Genomic DNA, 21,320 nt, shown 5'->3' with positions numbered 1-21,320 from the left:
TCTTTTTTTTTATAACTTTGGTAACGGCATTAAAATTGTAAATTAAATAGCATCATCCAGTGTGCATGTATGCATGCATATATGTATGCACATATGATATATATATATATATATATGGCATATACTACAGTGCATGCATGCATGCATATATGCATGTAGCCCAATCATGAACAATGAATACCTTTTCAGTCATTCAAATCTTCCTCTATTTGTGGAGAGAGTACTTTTAAGTTGTAATTCTACAAGCCTTGCTGGGTAATACCATATCTGATGAGTTTTATAGTTATTTGTAATGGAATTTCTCTTTATAGCCTCATATTTTAAACCTTTTTTCTTGTTACTACTCCCTTATAGAAATTTTGAATTTGGGTCAGAATGAACTAGTAGGCATTCTTCATGGGCTATGCCATCTCTTTCCTCTGTCAGTGCAAACAGGTCATCTCCTGATCCTGGAATGCATTCCCTCTCATTTCTGCAACTCATAATCCTTATCTTTTGTCCAAAGTCAGCTCCAGTTTCCCCTCTGTGAGGCAGCCTTTCCTAATTCCCAATGTTTAGTTCTTCTCCCTTCTTAGTAATTCTAAGCCTTCGGAGGGGAGGGATTATTTTAGTTTTTCCTTTTTATCCTCAGTACTTAGCATTGTGCCTCAAACATAGGTTCTGAGGAAATTGTTTTTAATTGAATTTTTGCAATGATGTACAGATAAAGAATGTGAATTATGTTTAAAGAGTTCAGTTAAAGTAAGAGATCAGTAATTCAAAGTGTGTTCGAAGATAAATTACATGGGAAGGTTGTCAGTCACAAGCAGAACAGGTGATGTAAAATGTTACCGCAGTCACATTCTAAAGACGATCCTCATAATTATGTAGCATGGAAAGAGCTGTGAGCTATAGGCCAGTGAGTTTGCCTTTGATTTCTTACAAAATTCTGCATTATGGTATTGATGTATTATTAAAGAAGTTGGTGAACATTCAGAAAAGAAAGCAGGGATGACAGTGTCATTAAAACATCTCCAGGAAACAGGTTGTTCTGCGCTAACCTTCTTTCTTTCTTTCTTTTTTTGTGGAATTGCTAGATTGGTAGATCAGGATAATATTGCAGTTAGAGCTTATTTTGATCTGAACAAAGGATTTAGAAATAACTCCTATTTTTTTGAGCAAAATATAGACAAGTAGTCTAGATGTTCATGAAAGCTGAATACCTTTGGTATTGGCGAAATGATCACACTCAAACGGTAGACATTGCTTGGCCTTGCACTGTTGAATATTTTATATCATCACTCATTTCTTACCTAGCCTTTAATCAATCAATGAATGGGAGTTGCTTCAATCAAAATGAGATCTGGGAAAGACCTTCAAGGTATCCCACTGTATACAGGACCATCTCTAGTTGTTCTGATTTATATCTTTCTACTGGACCCATATGGTTCTGGAGGAGAAGGTGAGACTGGTGACTTTGCACAGCCTTCCCATACTTAAATCCAATTCACTTGCAAGTCATGGTATCACCTTCCTGTTCCCATGGTCCTCTTTGAGAATGAAGGACAAATGACAACAATTTTTGTCATTAACTTTAATAGAGGCAGAACGAATTAATTATGTATATAACTATATGTAATTATATATAATATAACTATATATAACATAATTAATAACTAATTAAATCTATAGATAGCCCAAATCTATGAGATTTGAGATGATTACCATGAGAGAGATGATTACTATGTTGGAGACAGTGTCAGGTTCAAAAAACATTTTGTTAGGTCAGAGCACTTGGCTAAACTTTCTGAAAGTGAAGCTTGAAAGGGATAAATATAAGGCCTTACCTATAGTTTTTTAAAAGCCAATTGTGTAGGTTCAAAATGCAGAAAAGAAGATTAGATAGCACTCCATCTGAAAAAAAAAGAATTGGATGTTTCGGTAGACTTCAACAATATGATATAGCAGTTTCCGGAAAAATGATGTTTAGAGTCCTATGTCTTTCTCTAAAACATAAGAAAAAATGGAGTTGACTGTTGTCAACTTGTCCTCATATTTGAGAAATAGTATTATAGATTTTATAAGCTTAATGTTGGCTTCCTTTTTTTTATTCAAGGCCGAATGTGTGTGAGGAAGTTCTGGATATGGTTGGCCTTCCCCAACCCTGTGTCCAGCCCTTTACGCGTACTGTAAAGCTATGGAAGCAAGGCTGTGCTGGATCAAGATGGTGCATGGGATATGTAAGAAGGTAATGGTTCATCTTTTTTCCCCATTTTCAATGTCTTTTTTTAACTCAATGACATCTAGCTTTGGAGTTTCTTAATCTACATGTTTCTTAGTAAAATATTCCTGTGAATAAGTATAGACTGAGCTTTGCTCCCGAGGCTTATCTGTGATGATTGTGGCTGGCCATTCTGGTTAGATGCTATGCTACTACTTTTGGCCTCTGCTAGACTTAGGTTATTTGGGGTCTGATGCTGCTTCTTCTAACTTCTCAAAAGGCGTTTAGCTGAGGTCTGAAGACTGGTGGAGCAGTACAAACCAGGCGTGCCAGGTCAGTGTGTTAAATTGATAGCCCACTTAAAACCTCAGGGAATCAACAATTTTCAATTAATTTCTGCCCCACCCTTGATATTTTTGCATCAGTATAAAGCCTGCAGTGACATGAACTTTATCAGAATCTCCAGCTCTCACTGGTTGTGGTACATAAGAAGAAATCTGCTTTTGAAAAATGACGTCCCACCCTTTTATGGCATAAAGACTTCAGAAAGACTTTTGTAAAAGGTTCACAATAGCTCTTACCCAACATTCAGGATATTCTTTTATTTGTGGGAGAAACACTGAGATCCAACACTTCACAGAGTTCTATATAAATGAATCAGATATCTGTGGATTCAAGAGACTTTAATTGAGGAGGAAAAGGTTTTTGCCTAAATATAACTTGGAACTTAGCAAAGAAATTATATGTATGGCACAATTAGACATGACATCCTATTTGTGGATACATGTATATACATACAGATACATGTATGCATACTTATATAAGTTTGGAACTTTTTGAAAAGCATGATCACCAACTGGTCTAATCCTGTTCCCTGCTATGTCTTGCTCTCGTCACATTAGTTAAATTAGGGCAATCACTGCTTCTGGAAAGAGCATGTCAATCAACTTTTCCTTTGGTTCCACACAGCATCTCTGTCATTTTCCAAGGCAAAATATCCCTTCATGAACAACCTTCCTCTATGTATGTTATCTTGCTTTTTTAAGAATATAAATGATTTGAGGGCAGGGATAGATGTCTCCCTTTTTTTAATTTCAATTCCCAGTCTTAGCACAATGCCTGGTATGTAGTAAACATTTGATAAATGCTCATGCATTCATCCATCCTTATACAGGCAGGTCAAGAGGGATAGTATATAGAGAAAGACAATCAAATATTACAACGTGAATAACACTGCTAGTCTTTATCATGCAGATTGTATGAATTAATTGCGACCTTCAGAGACACATCCTTTGATCCTTACTCAGCTTTCAGTTCAAGGGGATCACTGGATCATAGGTTTATAGCTTGAAGAGATCTTAGATCCTTTTTAATATGGGAGGAAAATGAAACCCAGAAAGATTGTGTCTAAGCTTAATCTAAAGTCACACAGACACTGGGTAGAGCAGAAAATTGTTTTGGATTTGAAATCCTGTTCTCCAATTTGTCACTTATGGGATCTTGCCTTAACCTCTCTGGGCTTCTGTTTCCTTATCTATCAAATGAGTTTGTTAGATGGCTGATTTCTCAGGGCCTTTCCAGCTCCCCGTCTATGGCACCATGTGATAGAAAAGGGATTTGAATCCCAATCATCTGATTCTAAACTCGGCGTTCTTTTCACTGTTCGTCACTTCCTCCTTTGAAGTAAGAATTTAGAAAGAGATCAGACTGGGAATCTCCTGGGCTTGCCTGGTAATCCTCTGATCTCTTCCTTAGCCTGATTTCTATTAGGAATGATTTCATATGCAAGTGTTAGAGTCTTTTAGGTATTTTGTCTGTTTACCAGTAATATGAGGCAGAGTTAATAGAGGTCCATAACCACAGTGATTTTTCAGATATGGGAAAGTATATCCAAATATGTCAGTTACAGATTTGTGTTCTTATTCCGTCAATCATTCCGTAAGGATCTATGAATGTGTTGCATGTGCCGCACCATCCTAGGAAATGAGTGAGACAAAAAGAAAACATAATATGGTCCCTGACCTCTAGAAACTTACGATCTAACTGAGGTCATGCAGCTCTCAATTGAACTACAAAGAAGTGCACGATATCTTTTTCTAGGACAAACTTGTTATTTTATTGTTCTGGGGAACTTACCGCAGAGGAAATTCTTTCTACAAACATAGATTGGCAATTGTTCTGTGCTTTAATAGAGAGTTGGCCAAGCATGGAGAATTTAAATGACTTGCCCAGGGTCATGCATGCTGGGTTTTTTTGGGGGGGGGGGTGGGATTTGACCCTGGGTCTTTCTGACTAGGGGGCAGTTCTCTATCTGCTACACAAGGCTGCTTCTCCACCTGTGTGGGATTGGTGACTCCAGCACATATTGAGAAAGATCTGTGACCTCATCGCAGATGACACAGAGCACAAACCCATCTATGCCCCCCCATCCTGTGTGACTCCTATGTACACTTTCCTAGAAGTGTGCCTCTGGGGGTCCACCCAAAGTGCTAGAGGACTTCCTCTAGCACTTTAGACATCTCTTGTGTACCAATGGAGAGCATGAGCTCTGGTGCTTATTATCTCTTGCCCTTGCTGCGTGATTGTCCCCTCCCCCAAACCCAGTCTCTCTGATGGTATCCTTAATGCCAATTATTCGCACAACTGTATTTGGCAATATATCAGAGCCTGCTCATACCCACCATACATCTCTCTACTTCCCTTTGGGTGACCTGCAACCTAAATTGTTTAGAGAGTACAGTATTTCTATGGAATTAGCACTGTTGTTCAGAGAAAAATTGTGAGGGAGAGGGGGAGGGGGGAGGGAGGGAGGAAGAGAAGAAGAGAGAGAAAGCGAGAGAGAGAAAAGGAAAGAGAGAAAGAGAGGGAAGGAGAGAGTGAGAGGGAAGGACAGAGAGAAGAGAGAAATCATTTTCGGCTGAAGCGGTGGGTAGTGATGGAGGAAGCAGGACTTAACTGGTCTTTAAATGTGGGTTGGTGGGGTTAATAGACTGCAAGATGGGAGAGGATTCTAAGTGGGGTAAGATATCATAAACAAAGACAGAGTTAGTAATGACAGCACAGGGGTTGTGTTGAGGCATTAGAAACCAGATGCAGCATGATGTAGTAGAAAGAACTCAGGATCTGGATTTAGAGGACCTGAGTTCAAATCTTGGCTCTACTACTTTAATAACTATGGCCTTAGACAAGTCCCCTAACTGCTCGGAGCCTCAGTTTTCTTATCTGTAAAATTAGGGGGTTCTACAGATAAAAATCTATAATCTTGACACACTTTGAAAGGAGAGCTTAAAATCTAAGGTGAGGAATTTGGGTTTCAAAGCACAGCTCAGATGTGCAAGACCTTTTTCCTGATAGAATGTAAGCTTCTGGCAGGTAGGCACTGATGATCTTCTTGGTATCCTCAATGCCAAGCTCAGAGCCTGGCACAGTGGATGCTTAATAAATGATTCTTAATAACTATTTGTTGATTGATCATTGCTGGTTTTCTCTTCCTCTTGGAATTATTTTGCATCAGTTCCTATTTGCTGCATCGCATACGTGTTAAATCCCCTTTTTTTGTAGAATGTAAGTATCACTGAGAGCAGAACACCTAGGCATCTAGGTGGTACAGTGCATAGAACACTAAGCTGGGATCAGGAAGGCCTAGGTTCAAATACCATCTCAAATGTTTCCTACCTGTGTGACCCTATGCAAGTTACTTAACCTGTTTCCTCCATCATTAAGAATTAAGAGAATCGTTGTGAGCATTAAATGAGATAATATTTGTAGAGTGGTTAGCAATTTACCTGGCACAGAGCAGGCATTTAACAAATTCTTATTTTTAAGAAATTTTGCATTTTTAGCACATTGTCCAAACACAATGATTTAAATATAGTTGGTCTTTAATGTTTATTTTTTAAAGTGGACTTAATTGTACTTTACGTTTCAAGCCTTTATCATCAGACTTTGCACTGTCACTTTGGAGACCACATTTCCTTCATTTAGCATGCCTATAATGCTTTCCTTCCTCACTTCACTGTCTTGCATCCTGGCTTCCTTCAAGGCTCAGCTACAATCCCATCTTTTTCTGGTGGCCTTTCCTGGGCAGGTGCCCATACCTTTCCCTCTCAGGTTGCCTTCCTTCTACCCTATTATCCTATTATTTACATGTGGTCTCCTCCAGGAGAATGTAAGCTCCTTGAGAGCAGATAGTTTGATTGCTTGGAACAATGGCTGGAACATAGTATTTAATAAATATTTTTTGACTGATTGACTTCAGAGCAGAGTGTGTGCTCTATGGGAGATACAAAGTTTAGGTAAGACCTTCATGGATCTAAGTCTAGTGGGAGAGAAGACACACATAGAAATCCCTACAGTCCCCTGTCATACCAGAGAATTACCAAGCAGATTGCTAAATTCAAGGGGAAGGTCATTCATTACCCATTGGAAATGGGAGAGAACAGAATGAAGGAGCCCACTTTATGACCTAGGTGATCCTAAGGATTTCCAGGGCATCCACGAGAGAAGGGAACCCACAACCTTTTTGGGAAAATAACTGTTAGGCCTTTCTTTCCTATGTATATATGAGGAAAAGCTGCTGGGGGTTGGGCAGAGCAGGAAGATTAATCTACAGCCTTGTGGATTTAACATGGCCATTATGTTTAAAGTCTTGGGGGAAGAAGATGATGTTTCCCTAATCTCCATTGCTCTGTTTTCCAGGACTGGCTACTACATTGTCTATAGACAGGTATATCGCAGGCAGCATCAGACAGTCTACAGGTGCTGTCCTGGCTGGAGTCAGCATGAAGATGAGCCTGGCTGTCTGCATGGTAAGTCACTCAATCGATAAAAATTTATTAAGTGCCTCCTATGTGCTGGGGACTGTGCTAAGCTCTGGGAATACAAAAAGAGGCAAAAGACAGACCCTGCCCTTGAGAAGTTCATCATCTTGTTGGAGGAGATAGCAAGTAAACATATATGTACAAGCAAGCTGTATACAAGATAAATGGGAAATCAAGAGAGAGAAGCTACTGGAATTAAGGTGGATTGGAGAAGACTCTGGGAAAAAGATGGGATTTTAGTTGGGACTTGAAGGAAGCCAGGGAAGCCAGATAGGTAGAGCAGAGTTTACATAGGTAGAAAAGAGGAGAGAGAGCATTCCAGGCATGGGGGCAGCTGGAGAAAATTCCCAGAGCTGAGAAATGGAATGTATTTCTTGAGAAACAGTAAGGAAGTCAATCTACTCGACTCAAAGAAGATATTGAATTTGGGAGTGAGGGAGAAGATCTAAGACATAAGAACACTGGAAAGGTATGTGAGAGAAGCTACATTATGCAAGGCTCTGAATGTCAAACAGGATTTTGTTGTGATCTTGGAAATGAGAGGGAACTACTGGAATTTGTGGAGTAGGGGGTGATGTAGTCAGAGCTAAGCTTTAGGAGAAATCACTGGTGGCTGCATGGAGGATAGATTGGAGTGCAGAGACTTGACATAGACAAGTCCACCAGCAGGCTATTGCAATATTTCAGGCATTAGGTGATGAGGGCCTGGTGGTGTTAGAGGAGAAAGGGAGGTGTATTCTAGAGATTTTGCAAAGATGAAACCAACAAGCCTTGGCAACAGACCAGATATGGGGGTGAGAGGTTATGAGGAGTTGAGGATGACACCCTGGTTGTGAGCCTGAGAGACAAGGAGGATGGTATTGCTCTTGGCAGTCACATGGAATTTAGGAAGAGAGGTGGCTGGAGGGGAAGAGATAAGGAGTTCAGTTTTTGATATGTTAAGTTTAAGATGTCTACTTCACACGTTGGAAAGGCAGTTGGAGACTCAAGATTGGAGGTCAGCAAAGAGTTTAGGGCATGATAGAAAGATCTGAGAATCATCAGCATATAGATAGTAATTAAATCCATGGGATCTGATAAGATCCCCACATGAAGTAATTCAAGGAGAAGAGAAAAGGCACCAACCATCTAGAGAGTATCAAGGAGGAGAGAGAAATCAACTCTGTCAGAGGCTACAGAATGAGAATTGAGAAAAGGCCACTGGATTTGTCAACTAAGAGATTAGTAACTTGGGAGAGAACAGTTTTGGCAGAATGATAGGGTCAGAAGCCAGTCTGCAAAGGCTTAAGAAATGAGTAAGAGGAGAAAGTGGAGGCATCTATTATAGGTGGCCTTTTTGAGTTTAGCCACAAAGGACAGAAGAGATACAGCATGATAGTTTTTGGAAATGGAAGGATCAAGAGAGGGGCTTTTGGGGATGGGGAAACATAAGCATGTTTGTAGGCAATAGAGAAGAAACCAATAGAGAGGGAGAAATTGAAGATAAGTGAGCACGAGGCATGCCAGAGAGTGCCAATGCATACACATTCTGTAGCATTGCTTCCTTCTAATCCCTCACCACCAGGAACAAGGAGAAAGGCCCGATTTGGCTGTTTGGGGCCTCAATCGTTTGCCTGCCAAGTTTTAGGTATCTTTAGAATTCCCACAGACAGAGAGCAGCTCTCTGGAGAGAAAATGCCCATAGGATGGACAAAGAAACAGCCGAGATCATTTTTGTTAAGAGCATCTAATGCTGGGTTGGGTGCTGTGAAAGCATTATACTCCATCTCGCTATTTGAAAGGCAGTTTATTTGAAGCCAGACAGGGCACACCTCAACTTCCATCCCCTTTTTCCTTTTGCTAGTTTCCCTATCGTCAGGTTTGTCATCTGAAATCCAGTTCAATGGGGGAATCGCTATAGGAAATCTAAATAGGTTTCTTAGCTTCTGCATGGCTTTGTTAATTGAGGAAGCAGGAGGGTCATTTACTTCTTAAAGGGCTTATGTGGTACTTTGGAAAAAAAATAGGAACCCTCTTGTGCTGGGATTTTAGAACCTTTTGAATATTTCCTGCAGCCCTCACATAGCAGAGCTAGCCTGCTTATTTCTTTCACTCACACTGAGAAAAATGGCCCGTGCTGAGCTCCTCCTTTACCTGTTCTCTGTGCTGAGGGTCACAGCGGAGCTGCTAAAAAAGCTTCAGTGTGTCACAATCAATGCAGCCGGCGACGCAGCGATTCATCTCGCCTGCCATCCTTTACCTTGGGGACTTCACTGGTGTCCTGCTGCACTGCCCAATGTGTTTTCCGCTCTTGAAATGTCTTAGTGAAGATACTCTAGGCTGTCCATGCTAAACAGGAGCAGCGCAGAGCTGTCCCTCAAGGGTCCTGCTGTGGCTCCTTCCCGTGTTTCCATGCTGTGCCACTGCGGGCGTGGGGGAGTGGGCAAAGAGCTGCCAGCTGTGTTATCAAGATGGAATCATCTTGTGATCAAGTGAAAATATCAGATTCATGCATGAAGTGCCTTGTTAAGCTTAGGGATGTATAAATATCAGCCGTTAATAGAGATGGTGGTGAAGGAAGCATTAGTGGGAGAGAGTGAGCTCCCCGGTAGCAGAAACCATGTATAATGGCTTAGAGCATGTGCCTCATGGGGAGGACACCCAACAAATGCTTGTCAAGTGCTTAGTTTTGAATTGTATTAATGATGCTTCCATCCATGAGGGCTTTTATTTCAATTCATTTCAAGAAACTTTTCTCATGCCTGTACTATACGCCGTTCACTTTGCTAGGTCGTGGCCTTCTAAAGGTCAATGTGAAAAGAGTCCCTCCCTTCAAAAAGTTCACATTTCTGTAGGGTGGAGACAGACATTTAAATATATATATGCATATATGTGGGTTATGTATATATACACACATATACAAATATCTGCATATGTGTATGTATGTACATGGATATATAAATACATACATATATATTTCACATACACACAAAGACACATAACACATACATACACACAATATAAACAAGAAGTAATGATTTGGGGAATAGTGGGGAAGGGAAGAGTTAACAACTAGGGAATGAGGAGAGGCCAGGTGTAGTGTGATGGAGAAGGTGGCCCTTGAATGAAACCTTGGATGGAGCTAAGGATTCCTAGAGGAAGAGATGGAGAGAGAGGGCATTTCGGGCAAGGCTGTGGAAAGGGAGATGGGAATGTTTATATGGGAAACAGCAGATAGGCTTGAATACAGAGGGGAATATTGAGGATTGTTTGTTTTCTTTTTCCCGTCTCCTCCCGACCCCTTAGCCCTCTGCTCAGTAGGTCCTTGCTTCAACGGAGGCCAGTGTCCAGATGGGGAAGCCCAGGTGTGCCAGTGTTCTGCGGGGTTTCAGGGACCTCGATGCCAATATGGTGAGTGGACAATGGTGGCATTGTTTACGCTCAAGATGTGGCCTGTGTTGACTTCAGTGAAACTGACAGATTTTGTGGATTCAGACAGATGACAAGGGTCATCTCTCTGGGAAGTGTGGAGCCCTTAACATTAGCCAGTCAAACAAAAACCCAGCATGAGTGATGTATTCAGTAATGCAGAATGTACTTTTCAGTGTGACTTTAATTATTCACCATCACAGTTCAGAGGACCCCAGTAAACATATCGTAGTTTGTTTTGTAAAGGAAATCCCATTTTAGTAATCAGGAGACTTCATTCTGACCTATGCTCTGATGTTTGAGATTGCTGGTCTCTCCTTGACTGAGAGAACAGTCTCTCTGGTCTAAGAACGAGTAAAATAAAATAGCAACAGAATTCTCTTGGGATATTTTTCTTTTTTCATACTCACTCTCCTTCCAGGACTCCCTTGATGAAACTTTCATTTTTCGCACCTCCAGTAAACTGGTTCTCTTTCTTTTCAAGGACAGAATTTGACTGGTTGGCAGTTTCTGGGCACATGCATTTAAGACATGGCTCACATGAGAAAGTTCCAGGGCTCACTTTGTAAGGCAGGATGAGTTCACTTCCTTCCTTGGGCTTGCTGTGAGACTGGTGTGCTTGGGAAAGGATTTGTTGTGACTTGATCACCTGATGCCACATCTCCAGAGAACTTGAATGCTTTGATGCATCATTTTTGAAGGAGAAAAACTAGGTTAGAAAGAGAGACAGTGTGAAAGCTAAGCGATGCATTTCTTGGTGTTTGCCCTTGTGCCCTGCTCATTCTTCCTTCACTGCATGCTCCTAATTACCTCATATCCCCTCCCTTTTTATTTGATGTCCCCTTCCCTGCTGGACCATAGACCTCCCTGCTGGACCATAGACCTCCCTGCTGGCCCAGGGATCTCCCTGATGCCCTGTGTACCCTCCCTGATGCCCATATACCTCTGCACTATCCTTCCTCTTCTACAAATAGCAGAAATGAGAAAGTTCAATCTGAAGGCTGATGAGAGTTCATCACTCAAGTTCATTGATTTCCTCAGCTCTTGGCAGAAGGTTAAGCTTTACATTTTCATGTGTCACTTCAGAATTTCTTTTTTCCCTACATTAAGTTTGGTGCAGTAATCTTGGCAAATAACTTATTGGGGTGAAAGGGGAAAGAGAGCAAAATAACATGTGATGGGTGCTTTGTGAATGTTGAAAGCACCCTAGAAACAGGAACACATGTAGTAGTAATATCCAAGTACTTTATTTGTAAAAAGTGCTTATCTATCCATGCCATAAGATTCCAAGGAACGTTAAACATATAAAAGCAATAGCAGAATGCTGACTTGTCTAAGGACCATTTTTATTTGAACTGTGTTGTTCAGTTGTTTTCAGTCATGCCCAACTCTTTACGTCCCCATTTTATTTTTTGCAAAGATACTGGAGTGGTTTGGCATTTCCTTCTCCAGCTTATTTTAACAATAAGGAAATGGAGGCAAAAAGAGCTGAGTGACTTACCCAAGGTCTCACAGCTGGTAAGTGTCTGAAGCTAGATTTGAACTCAGGAAGATGAGTCTTTCTGACTTCAGGTGTGGCACTCTATCCACTGCACCACTTAGTTCCCATATTATAAACAAACATAAATGAACATATATGTATGTGTATGTATGTACACACATATGGTATATGTTTTCTTTTCCAGTTTTTATGATATCAGATTTCTTTAACATGGAAATACTCCCCTCTCCACCTACTTACCTCCCACCCCAAGTCCCACACAAAGATCATAAATCATGTGTGATTTAGCATATCAGTCCTATGAAATTGTCTGAGTTACAGTTAGGTAAAGTGACTTGCCTGGGATCACAGAGCCAAGAAGTATCATAAGCACAAAAGCATATAAGTCTAGGTTTTCCTGACTCTAAGCCTAGCACTTTATTGACTAAACCAGGCTTTCTTTTCTCTGGTATACATGAAATAATTGAGCATTCCAATATTCAGCTTGGGGTTTTTTTTAACCTTTTTCATATCCTTGGGTAGCTAGATGACTCAATGGATAGGGTCTCATTTTTCCTGAGTTCAAATCTGGTCTCAGTCACTTACTTAGCTGTATGAACCTGGGCAAGTTACTTAACCCTGTTTACCTCAGTTTCCTCATCTGTAAAATGAACTGGAGAAGGAAATGACAAACCACTCCAGTATCTTTGCCCAGAAAGCCCCAAATGGGGTTGCAGAGAGTTGGACATGACTGAAAAATGACTGAACATCAACTATAAGTTTCACATCCCAGAATTATAAAAATGAAGTCGCTGAAGCCAGATTAGAATGTAATCCATTCTCTACCTCTATCTCTTTCCCAACTTTGTGGGACTCCAAGAAACTTTCTAAGAGCTGAAAACTGAACAGCTGCCACAAAATACCTTTTAGGAAATTTGGATTAGTTTTCAGTATTGTTAGTTGTTGTTCAAGTTTGTTTTCTTAGAGATTTGGACTCTGTTTTGTTTTGCTTGCCTCCCCTCCCTCCCAACTGCACAGCACGTATTGACTTAAAGAGAAAATTGGTGGGCCAAAGGGAATGCTCAATATGAAGTAAGACCTAGGATTTTTATTATACAATGTTATTCTGTAGTAAGATGAACTCAGAGTTGAGTAACACTCATGGGGGTTCATGAAAGAATCCTGAGGACATACCGGCTAACCAGCTATCTGCAATAAAGAATGGAAAATATTGGAGAAAAATGCAATGAGAAGGTGCGGTAACAGTGAAAGCTTATAAGAAGGAGAAGAACTAGAGGAAACCTGGACCCTTAGGACTCTCAGAACAAATTTAGCTTTGAAAAAGTACACTGGATATATAGCAGGTTAATTGTAAAAATGAGTTAATTGTAGGTTAACTGTTAAATCCTCTGGGATTAAGAAATGCTTATTCTAACTCCAATAGGATCTTTTGACCATGATTTGAATTTTAATACAATAAATATATTCATTGCCTTTGAGAAGGATATCTGCTGTCAGAGTATTAAAGGGGTAATTAAGTTGTTTGTGCCTTTGAAATAAATAAACACTTTTTTTCCATTTCACTGTATTGAGAAAGATTGAGTATCATACAATCAAGTCAAAACCTCCTTTGGAAAGCACACCAGGTGAGAGACAGCGTAGTATAGTAGAGAGAGGGATGGCTGTGGGGTCAAGTTCAAGCCCCGCCTCATACATTGGCTATGTGACTACCAGTAAGTCACTTAAACTCTCAATTCTGCAAGCAGATTTTAAAGAGTATATAATGCGATAGCAATGCCAACAATTAACGCATAAAACAAGCACTTTGTTACTGCTGAAATGGATGATAGAGGTAACGAGTTCCCTAGAGGGATAAAATCACTAGTTGGGACCAAGATGAAAGAAAAGAAGAAAGTGTGTCCTTAGATGTAAATATCGTCAATTTTAATTATGATTCATCCTCACAAAAATTAGCCATTTTGGAAAATAATTTTCCAAGGATGGCAATGAATATAGGGGTAGCTTCGTAGTACAGTGAATATAACAACACACTTAGAAAGGAGATAATCAGCACCTATGTGACCCTAGACAAGCTATTTAATCCAAGTCTACTTCACTTTCCTCATTTGAAAAATTAAGATATTAAAGCATCTTCCTCCGAGAGTTGTTGATTGATGATAATTATAAAATACTTTGCAAGCTTTAAAGTATTGTACAAACTCGCTGGGTGTTAACTATTGCTATTTTGTGTATTTTAGTTTATTTATAATCTTATTATTGTATATAATCATTTATATTTTATTATCATTTTATTTTCTATACTTTTGTGCACAGGCTAATTTTAACATGGTACTCAGTATAGATTGGGCTGTATCTAAAATGCTTGGTGAACTAACGTTAGAAAATGGGACTGGGAGACCTTCAGAAGCTGGAGAAAAGTATCACAATGGGAAAGAAAACAGAGCCTTGTTGGTAATTGGGAGAAGGGCTGGAAGTTCATAATAAGTCCAAAATTACTGATCTACTCTACTCATTTGAAAAAACCTTCCTTTAATAAGAAAAAAATGAAGAGAATGAATTTGGACAATTAAGAAATAATGACAAGCTTTCTCAAATAACTATTGATTAAAAGCCTCCAAAGTCATGCTTTGAAGATTAGAACACATGCAAATGAGGCTAGATGGACAGAGGAGCAGTTATCTATTTTTCTGGTCACCTGGGGACGTAGGCAAAATAATTGACAACAGCATTAACTGATTAATGCCAGCTTTTAAGAGGGAAATAATGAAAACATGACACAGCCGTATCTTCAGTTCAATTGAACAAAACATAATTAAGCTTCTGTTAAGGACAGATCCCTGTGCTAGAACCTGAGGATGCAGAGAAAAGAAAATAATCCCTCTTCTTAAGGATCATGAATCATACTGGGGTAGGAGAAGGGGGAATATAACCACACACAGATAAGTTAATACTATATGGCTCTATGGGGTCATGGATCTAGACTTAGAATTGCCTCCTTTTACAGATGAGGAAACTGAGGTCTGTGAAGGTTAAGTGACTTGATCAAAGTCACACAGGCAATAAAGATCAGAGGTAGAATTTAAATCCAGGCCCTTTGATTCTACAGCCAATTTTCTTCCCATGAGTTTCATGTCTTTCCTCAATAAGGTGCATGTATGTATATGTTGGGGGGGCATGCATAGCATTTATTAAGCACCTACTATGTGCCAGCACTATGTTAAACACTACAAATATCTCATTTGATCCTTACAACAACCCTGGGAGATAGAAGCTATTATTATCCTCATTTTACATATGAGTCAGACAGGGTAAGTACCTGCCAAAAGTCACACAGCTTATAAGTTTCTGAAGGTCCATTTGAACTGAAGACTTGCTAACTCCAGGACTTGTGCTCTGTCCATTGGATTGCCAAATTGCCTGCTGGTGACCAAGAAAGGCTACATGGAGGGGGATCCCTCCTCATCTTCATCTTACCCTTAAATCCTTCAAAGTTTTTGAAAGGTGGAGATAGGAAGGAATTCATTCCAGAAACTTATGCAAACGCACCCCCCCCCCCCATGTCAATGGTGTGACCCAGAGAACCCTGGTATTAGAGTCAAAAGAGCCAAACTTCAGACCCTGCCTCTCCTTATTTCTCCAACTTTGGGGAAGTTGCTTAACTCTTCCTCACTGCCATTTCCTCAAACGTAAAAAGAATGAGTTGGATGGGACGATATCATCTTGACCACTCTATGATTCTGTAAGAGCCAGGGATGGACTGAGTTCAGAGAATGGGCAGCATATCTCTTTGGTTGGGATAGAATAACTGGAGAGAATTAATGTAAAACAAACCTGAAAAGCCTGGTAGATTCCAAGTGTAGAGAACCCTAAATGCAGTCAGACTGTAAACAGCCTTAAATGCCAGGCTAAAGAGATTGTATTTTATCCAAAAGGAAATACAGAGCCACAGAAAAATTATGAACAAGGGTGTGACATGGTCAGACCAGTGCCACCTGTATTTTATTTAGGCTATTGTGTGGAGGATGTTTTGGAGAGGAAGGAAGTAGAATCAAGGTGATCAATTAGGAGCCTAGTAGAATAATTTGGGTGAGATGTGAGCAGTGCATAAACTAGGCTGTCAGTTGTGTGAGAAAAGAGAAGGTAATGGATAGGAGAGATGTAGAGAAAGAATGAATAGAATTTGAAAACTAATTAGATGTGGGATGGAGGAGGAGGAGTGAGAAGGGGTCCTTGCTGATACAGTTAGGAACTTGAGTAACTGAAAGATGCAGCTCTCTCCCCAGAAATAAAAGAATGAGAGGGAAGAGCAACCCAAGGAGAGGAAAAAAGCAGTTCAGACTTGCATATGCTGAGTTCCCACTGTCAATGAGTCATCCATTGGGGATGTCCAGATGAGAGCTTTCTATGTATGGTTGGAGTCTGGAGAATGATTAGGGTGGGATGCATCGATGTTTGGAGTCCTCGTGGCCATCACAAAGGGGCGGAATGGAGACAGAAAAGGTAAGTCCTAGTACAAGTAGACATTTTTATGGATTAAAGATGGGAGATTTAGAAGGTGTCGTCAGAGAGGTAGAAAGAGAACCAACCTAGAGTCAAAGAATCCAGTGGAAAAGAGAGCATCCAGGAGAAGGGGGTGGTAGATAGTGTCAAGAGCTGTAAGGATGGCAGGGAGAATGGAAGCTGAGAAAAAGGCATTTGACTTAGCTGTGCACCTGTGAGTACTACCTAAGACTTCAATTTCAATATGTCAGTCGGGTCTGGATCCAGATCCTCAGGCAAGAATCCTTGGCATCCCCAAATCCCCAATTCCTTGGCACTCAAAGAGCTGAATAACTTTAGTTCGATCAGTGGAAATGGCATTAAAGGAGATGCATTAACTGTCTGCTTTACCGCTACACCCTAAGAGCCAAGAGACCTTTGCCACCTGCCTTATAGCTGAACCAGCCTCTCTGTGTTGTCTCCACCTTTTAGAATGTGAGTTCCTGGTGGGCAGGGATCAGATTGCTTAACTTTTAAGCCCCCGCTTTCATCTTATACCACTCTTTCCTTATTCAGTCTCTACGTAGGGCTTCCTTGGGATTTGTGGTGGAGGAACTGGGTGATCTGTCTCAAGCCTCACTGCATCTAGAACCCTTATGGTGACATTACCAGGGTCCTCTGTTACCTGGGCAGCTGCATTTTTATGAGGGTCATGCCATGGAATAGATTAGGCCAGGCGGAAGCTAGATGGTTCAGTATAGAGTACCGAGGCTGGAATCAGGAAGACCTGAGTTCAGATCCAGCCTTCGACCCTTACTAGTTATATGAACCTGGGCAGGTCACTTAATGTCCTTTTGCCTCAGATTCCTCACCTGTAAAATGGGGATAATAATAGCACACACCTGCCAGAGTTGTTGTGAAAATTAAATGAGATAATTGTAAAGCACTTAGCGCAGTGTCTGGTACGTGGTAAAGGCTGTGTAAGCATTAGCTATGACCATAGTAGCTGTTATAGCTAATATTATAACTAATATTTACAAGGTTATTTATGGTTATATTATTAGTATTATTACATCCCTAATGGGAAAACACTATGAATAAGCTCACCCTTAGAGTAGTAGTCCCTAACTTTTCTGGTGTAAGGAAATGCTTTTTCATTTTAATGGCACATTAGGACCACTGGGGTGGGGATGGTGTGAATAGGAAATTAGCTGAGCAGATGGGAAGAGGGTATTTACTGCTGGCTACATTTTCCTTTTTCTCTGGTAATCCTGGCAAAGTCATGGAGAAAGCTGGTGGTTAGGGGCCTGCTGGTGGTTAGAAAGCCTTTATGATCGAGAGTCTGTCTGACCTAGCTAATAGAATGAGGAACCAAGAGACTGCAAAAAAAGACATAGATTCAAATCCTGACCTTGGGAAAGGTGTGACCTTGGGAAAGTCACTCAACTTCCAAAAACCTCTGTTTCTTCATCTGTAAAATGGGGATAATAATTAGAACTTACCTCCCAGGTAGGTGTAGTGAGGGTCACATGAAGTAATGGACATTAAGCGCTTTACAAATGTAAAACACCTTATAGGACTGTGAGTTGCTGCTAAATACTGCTTTGCTGGTTGGGATTCCCTCTCCCCAAGAAGTGGAATTCTGTTCAGCAGACATCTATTAAGGGCCTACAGCTGTTGAGGTAGAAACCCCAAGCAAGCCCCCTTTGAGGATGGGGCTAGTCATCCTCTGGGGGGCCCAACTTTTGAGGTGGTTTGTGCTCGCAGGTTCTCCACAGCGTATAATCCCATGGCTTTACATAGAGGGATACTTGGTGCTTGGGGCTGGGGTCATATAGACAAAGATCAAAGTCTCTGCCCTCAAGGAGCATATTCTAGAGGATGTAGCACATGCACCATTTTAAGTATATGCAAAAGTCATAAATGCAAAATAGTAGGCAAGATGATTTTACAGACAGGAGGCACCAGCATGGTAGAGTGGGAGGGGAGATTATGAAAAGTCTTAATGTAAGGGGTGGCATTTCAGAAGGAAATGAGTGATTCCAAGAGGCAGCAGAGACAAGGGGGGCACATCAGGGATGAGTCACAGTCCATGTAAGGTCAAGTGAGGCAGGAGATGGGAGTGTCAGGGGTAAGGAGCAGCAAAAAGGCCGGTGGAGCTGGACTGAAGAGTGTGTGAATGGGAGCTCAGCACAGGGCCTGGAATCTAAGAGGGGCTTATTGAACACTTGGTGACTTGATTTGAATGAGGTAGAATGCAGCAAATAAATTGTTATTGTGTTTGTGCTTCATTCTTGAAAAGGACCATGATAGGGAAATGATGACATCACTTGCAGTTGACTTTGATTTGAGTGAGGGAAGGCTGTGGAAGGTCACAACCCTCACTTTCTCTTCCAGAGCCATCTGGATCCAGTGGCCAGACAGTCATCAGGATGACTGGAGATGGCCCAGGATGCAATGGGAGACCCTGACCCTTATAGGCTAAAGCCTTTTCAGGTACTCACTTAGAGTGAGGTATTGTCCATTCAGTGAATAGGCCTCTTTAAGAAGTAGTCAAAGGATGACCTCTTTAATTAGAAAAATTAAAAAAAAAATCAAGCTGGGAGGCAAATAAATAAAGATGAGGTATTTAGAAGATGGCCTGAGAGCAGAAGCTGGTTAATGACCTCCTACATCCTGCTGCCTGGCCAAAGACTCTCCTAGAGATGGTGGGCCAGGCCCCTTTGAACCCTCATATCTAACTTAATAGCAAAAATTCTCCGCACTTCAACCTCCACACGTTTAGCAGCTGGCCTGCTAAAACAATGGAAACAGAGGGAAAGTGGAGGGGGTGGCTTACGAAAAACAAATCATGTCAGGCAGCCTTGATAGTTCCTTTAATTGAATTATAAAATTAGTGAGAAAGATTGGATTTGGATAGGAAAAAAACTGACAAGAATTTAGTTCAACCCACTTATTAATCCACAAAATGAAATGAACAATTCTAATGGAAAGAAAAAAAGTAAAATTATGCACAGAAGACAAGAGATGAGAGAAAGCTATGCGTTTGAAATAGGAGCTGGACAGAAAATTCTAATATTTGGGTTTTTGTTTATAGTTTCCTTACATTGTAGAGGAGACGTCCTAAACAAGGTCTTATTTTATTTTTAATATTTTTTAAAAGTGTTTGCTGCTTCCACTAGATCCTAATATCTCTCCTACTGGGGGGTGGCAGTGGAGAAAGGAACTGTTCCTTGCAAACAAAGAAATATTAATCAAACATTTCAGCATATTGGCCATCTTGGACACTGTATGCCTCATTCAGCACCTGTAATCTACCATCTCTCTGATGAGATGTAGGAGGCACACTGCAACATTCTTGAAACTTAACAAGGCTTCAGTTTGAATACTGAATTCTGTTTTCTACAACTTAACGCATGATATAGTGATACTAGTATGAATTGATAAATATATCAAAGGATTATTTGTGAAGAAAGATTAAGGCAGGGGTTTTATATGTGCCTGATATAGTGACATATGGCTGTTTTTATTCCATGTGGAAGGTTTACCACATAAGCACTCCTAGTCATGTGAATTGAAAAAGAATTTCCTTAGAGAACCTTAAATGTAAAAGACAACCTTTACACACCTCAGGAGAGAGCTCAAAGAGGACTTCTGAATAATTGCCCCCTATTTGAACCTGATAAACAGAGGAAAGGGGAAGTGAGGTGTTAAAGTAGATAGAGTGTTGTACCTGGAGTCAGGAAGATTCATCTTCCTGAGTTCGAATCTAACCTCAGATGCTTACTAGCTATGACCTTGGGCAAGTCACTTATCCCTGTTTGCCTCAGTTTCTTCACCTGTAAAATGAGCTGCAGAAGGAGATGGCAAACCACTCCAGTATCTTTTCCTAGAAAATCCCAAATGGGGTCACAAAGAGTCAGACATGGCTGAAAAGTGACTGAACCAAGAACAAAAAATAGAAAAAGCAAATGAGTTGGGTAAGGAAAGATATGATGCTTCATGGTATCAATAGAAAGATGTTCCTATTTCTAGGATCTGTGATTTCATCTTTGTTACTCTTTCCCCTGATGTAGATTGTGGTCCCTGAGACTTAGTATCATGTCTTCAAAAATGACTGTAGCCACCATGTTCTATACTTTCTGACCAACCTGGTTATGTTTCAAAATGTTTCGAGTCAGGTCCTCCACTGAAAGACATACAGTCCGCTGCCAGGTGCAAGTTTGAAGCCTTTCCATTTTGGTAGAATCTTTTATTGTTTGCTCTTTGCCTTTGGAAACCCAAGAACTCATCCTGTCAACTGTGATGAGCATCAGAGAAATAACAGAGTGGAGCATAAGGAGGGACAAAATTAAGAAAATTGAAAACCTCTCCCCTAGGAGGGGACAGGGGCTGCCTCCAGCCAAAGCATCTTGGCTCAGCCTCGACTCTGAGACCTAATCAGGAATGACCTTAGTTTTCTTAACAAGGTGTCTACACTCTGTAGGTAGGGCTTCTTCATCTGATGTCGATGAACGTGTTCTTTCAGTGTGTTGACAACTATATTTCAGTATAATTGGTTCTATTTTATACTTTATACTGTGGGATCCACTTTCTGCCAAAGATGTCCACAACATAAAAATAGATTAAGAATCTCTTTTCTATAAGGAAGATATGTGTGCTCAATCAGGGATTGTCTTTTGTCTTCATAGTAAGATGTCAACGAGCATGTCCTTAATATGTGAGAGAAGCATGCTCAGCCAATGGATCTGATGACTTCCCTGCACAATTTCCTCTTGTATAATAAAAGTAAGAAAAGTTTCTAGGGTCTGAGAATGGAATTGACAGTGAAAGCTGGGAATGTCTTTGGACAACAAGGGTTTGAACCTTAGCTTCATCACTTGCTAGCTGAATGACCTTGGGGAAGGCATAT

The 21,320-nt window shown here is 40.6% G+C and overlaps 1 protein-coding gene across 1 annotated transcript in view; it reads left to right on the top strand.

Annotated features, from left to right (window-relative positions):
• The first annotated feature begins 1,218 nt into the window (after positions 1-1,218).
• Positions 1,219-21,320, top strand: part of LOC140512409 (EGF-like and EMI domain-containing protein 1) — a 547,574-nt gene continuing 527,472 nt past the window's right edge. The window contains exons 1-4 of the mRNA XM_072621528.1: positions 1,219-1,235; positions 2,096-2,227; positions 6,899-7,008; positions 10,306-10,410. Coding sequence (XP_072477629.1) covers positions 1,219-1,235; positions 2,096-2,227; positions 6,899-7,008; positions 10,306-10,410 — 364 coding nt within the window. The remainder of the gene's footprint in view (positions 1,236-2,095; positions 2,228-6,898; positions 7,009-10,305; positions 10,411-21,320) is intronic.

Source organism: Notamacropus eugenii, chromosome 6, assembly GCF_028372415.1.
Source record: "Notamacropus eugenii isolate mMacEug1 chromosome 6, mMacEug1.pri_v2, whole genome shotgun sequence".
Lineage (NCBI taxonomy): Eukaryota > Metazoa > Chordata > Mammalia > Diprotodontia > Macropodidae > Notamacropus > Notamacropus eugenii.
Note: the sequence above shows the minus strand (reverse complement) of the source record. Positions and strands in the feature narration are given on the sequence as shown.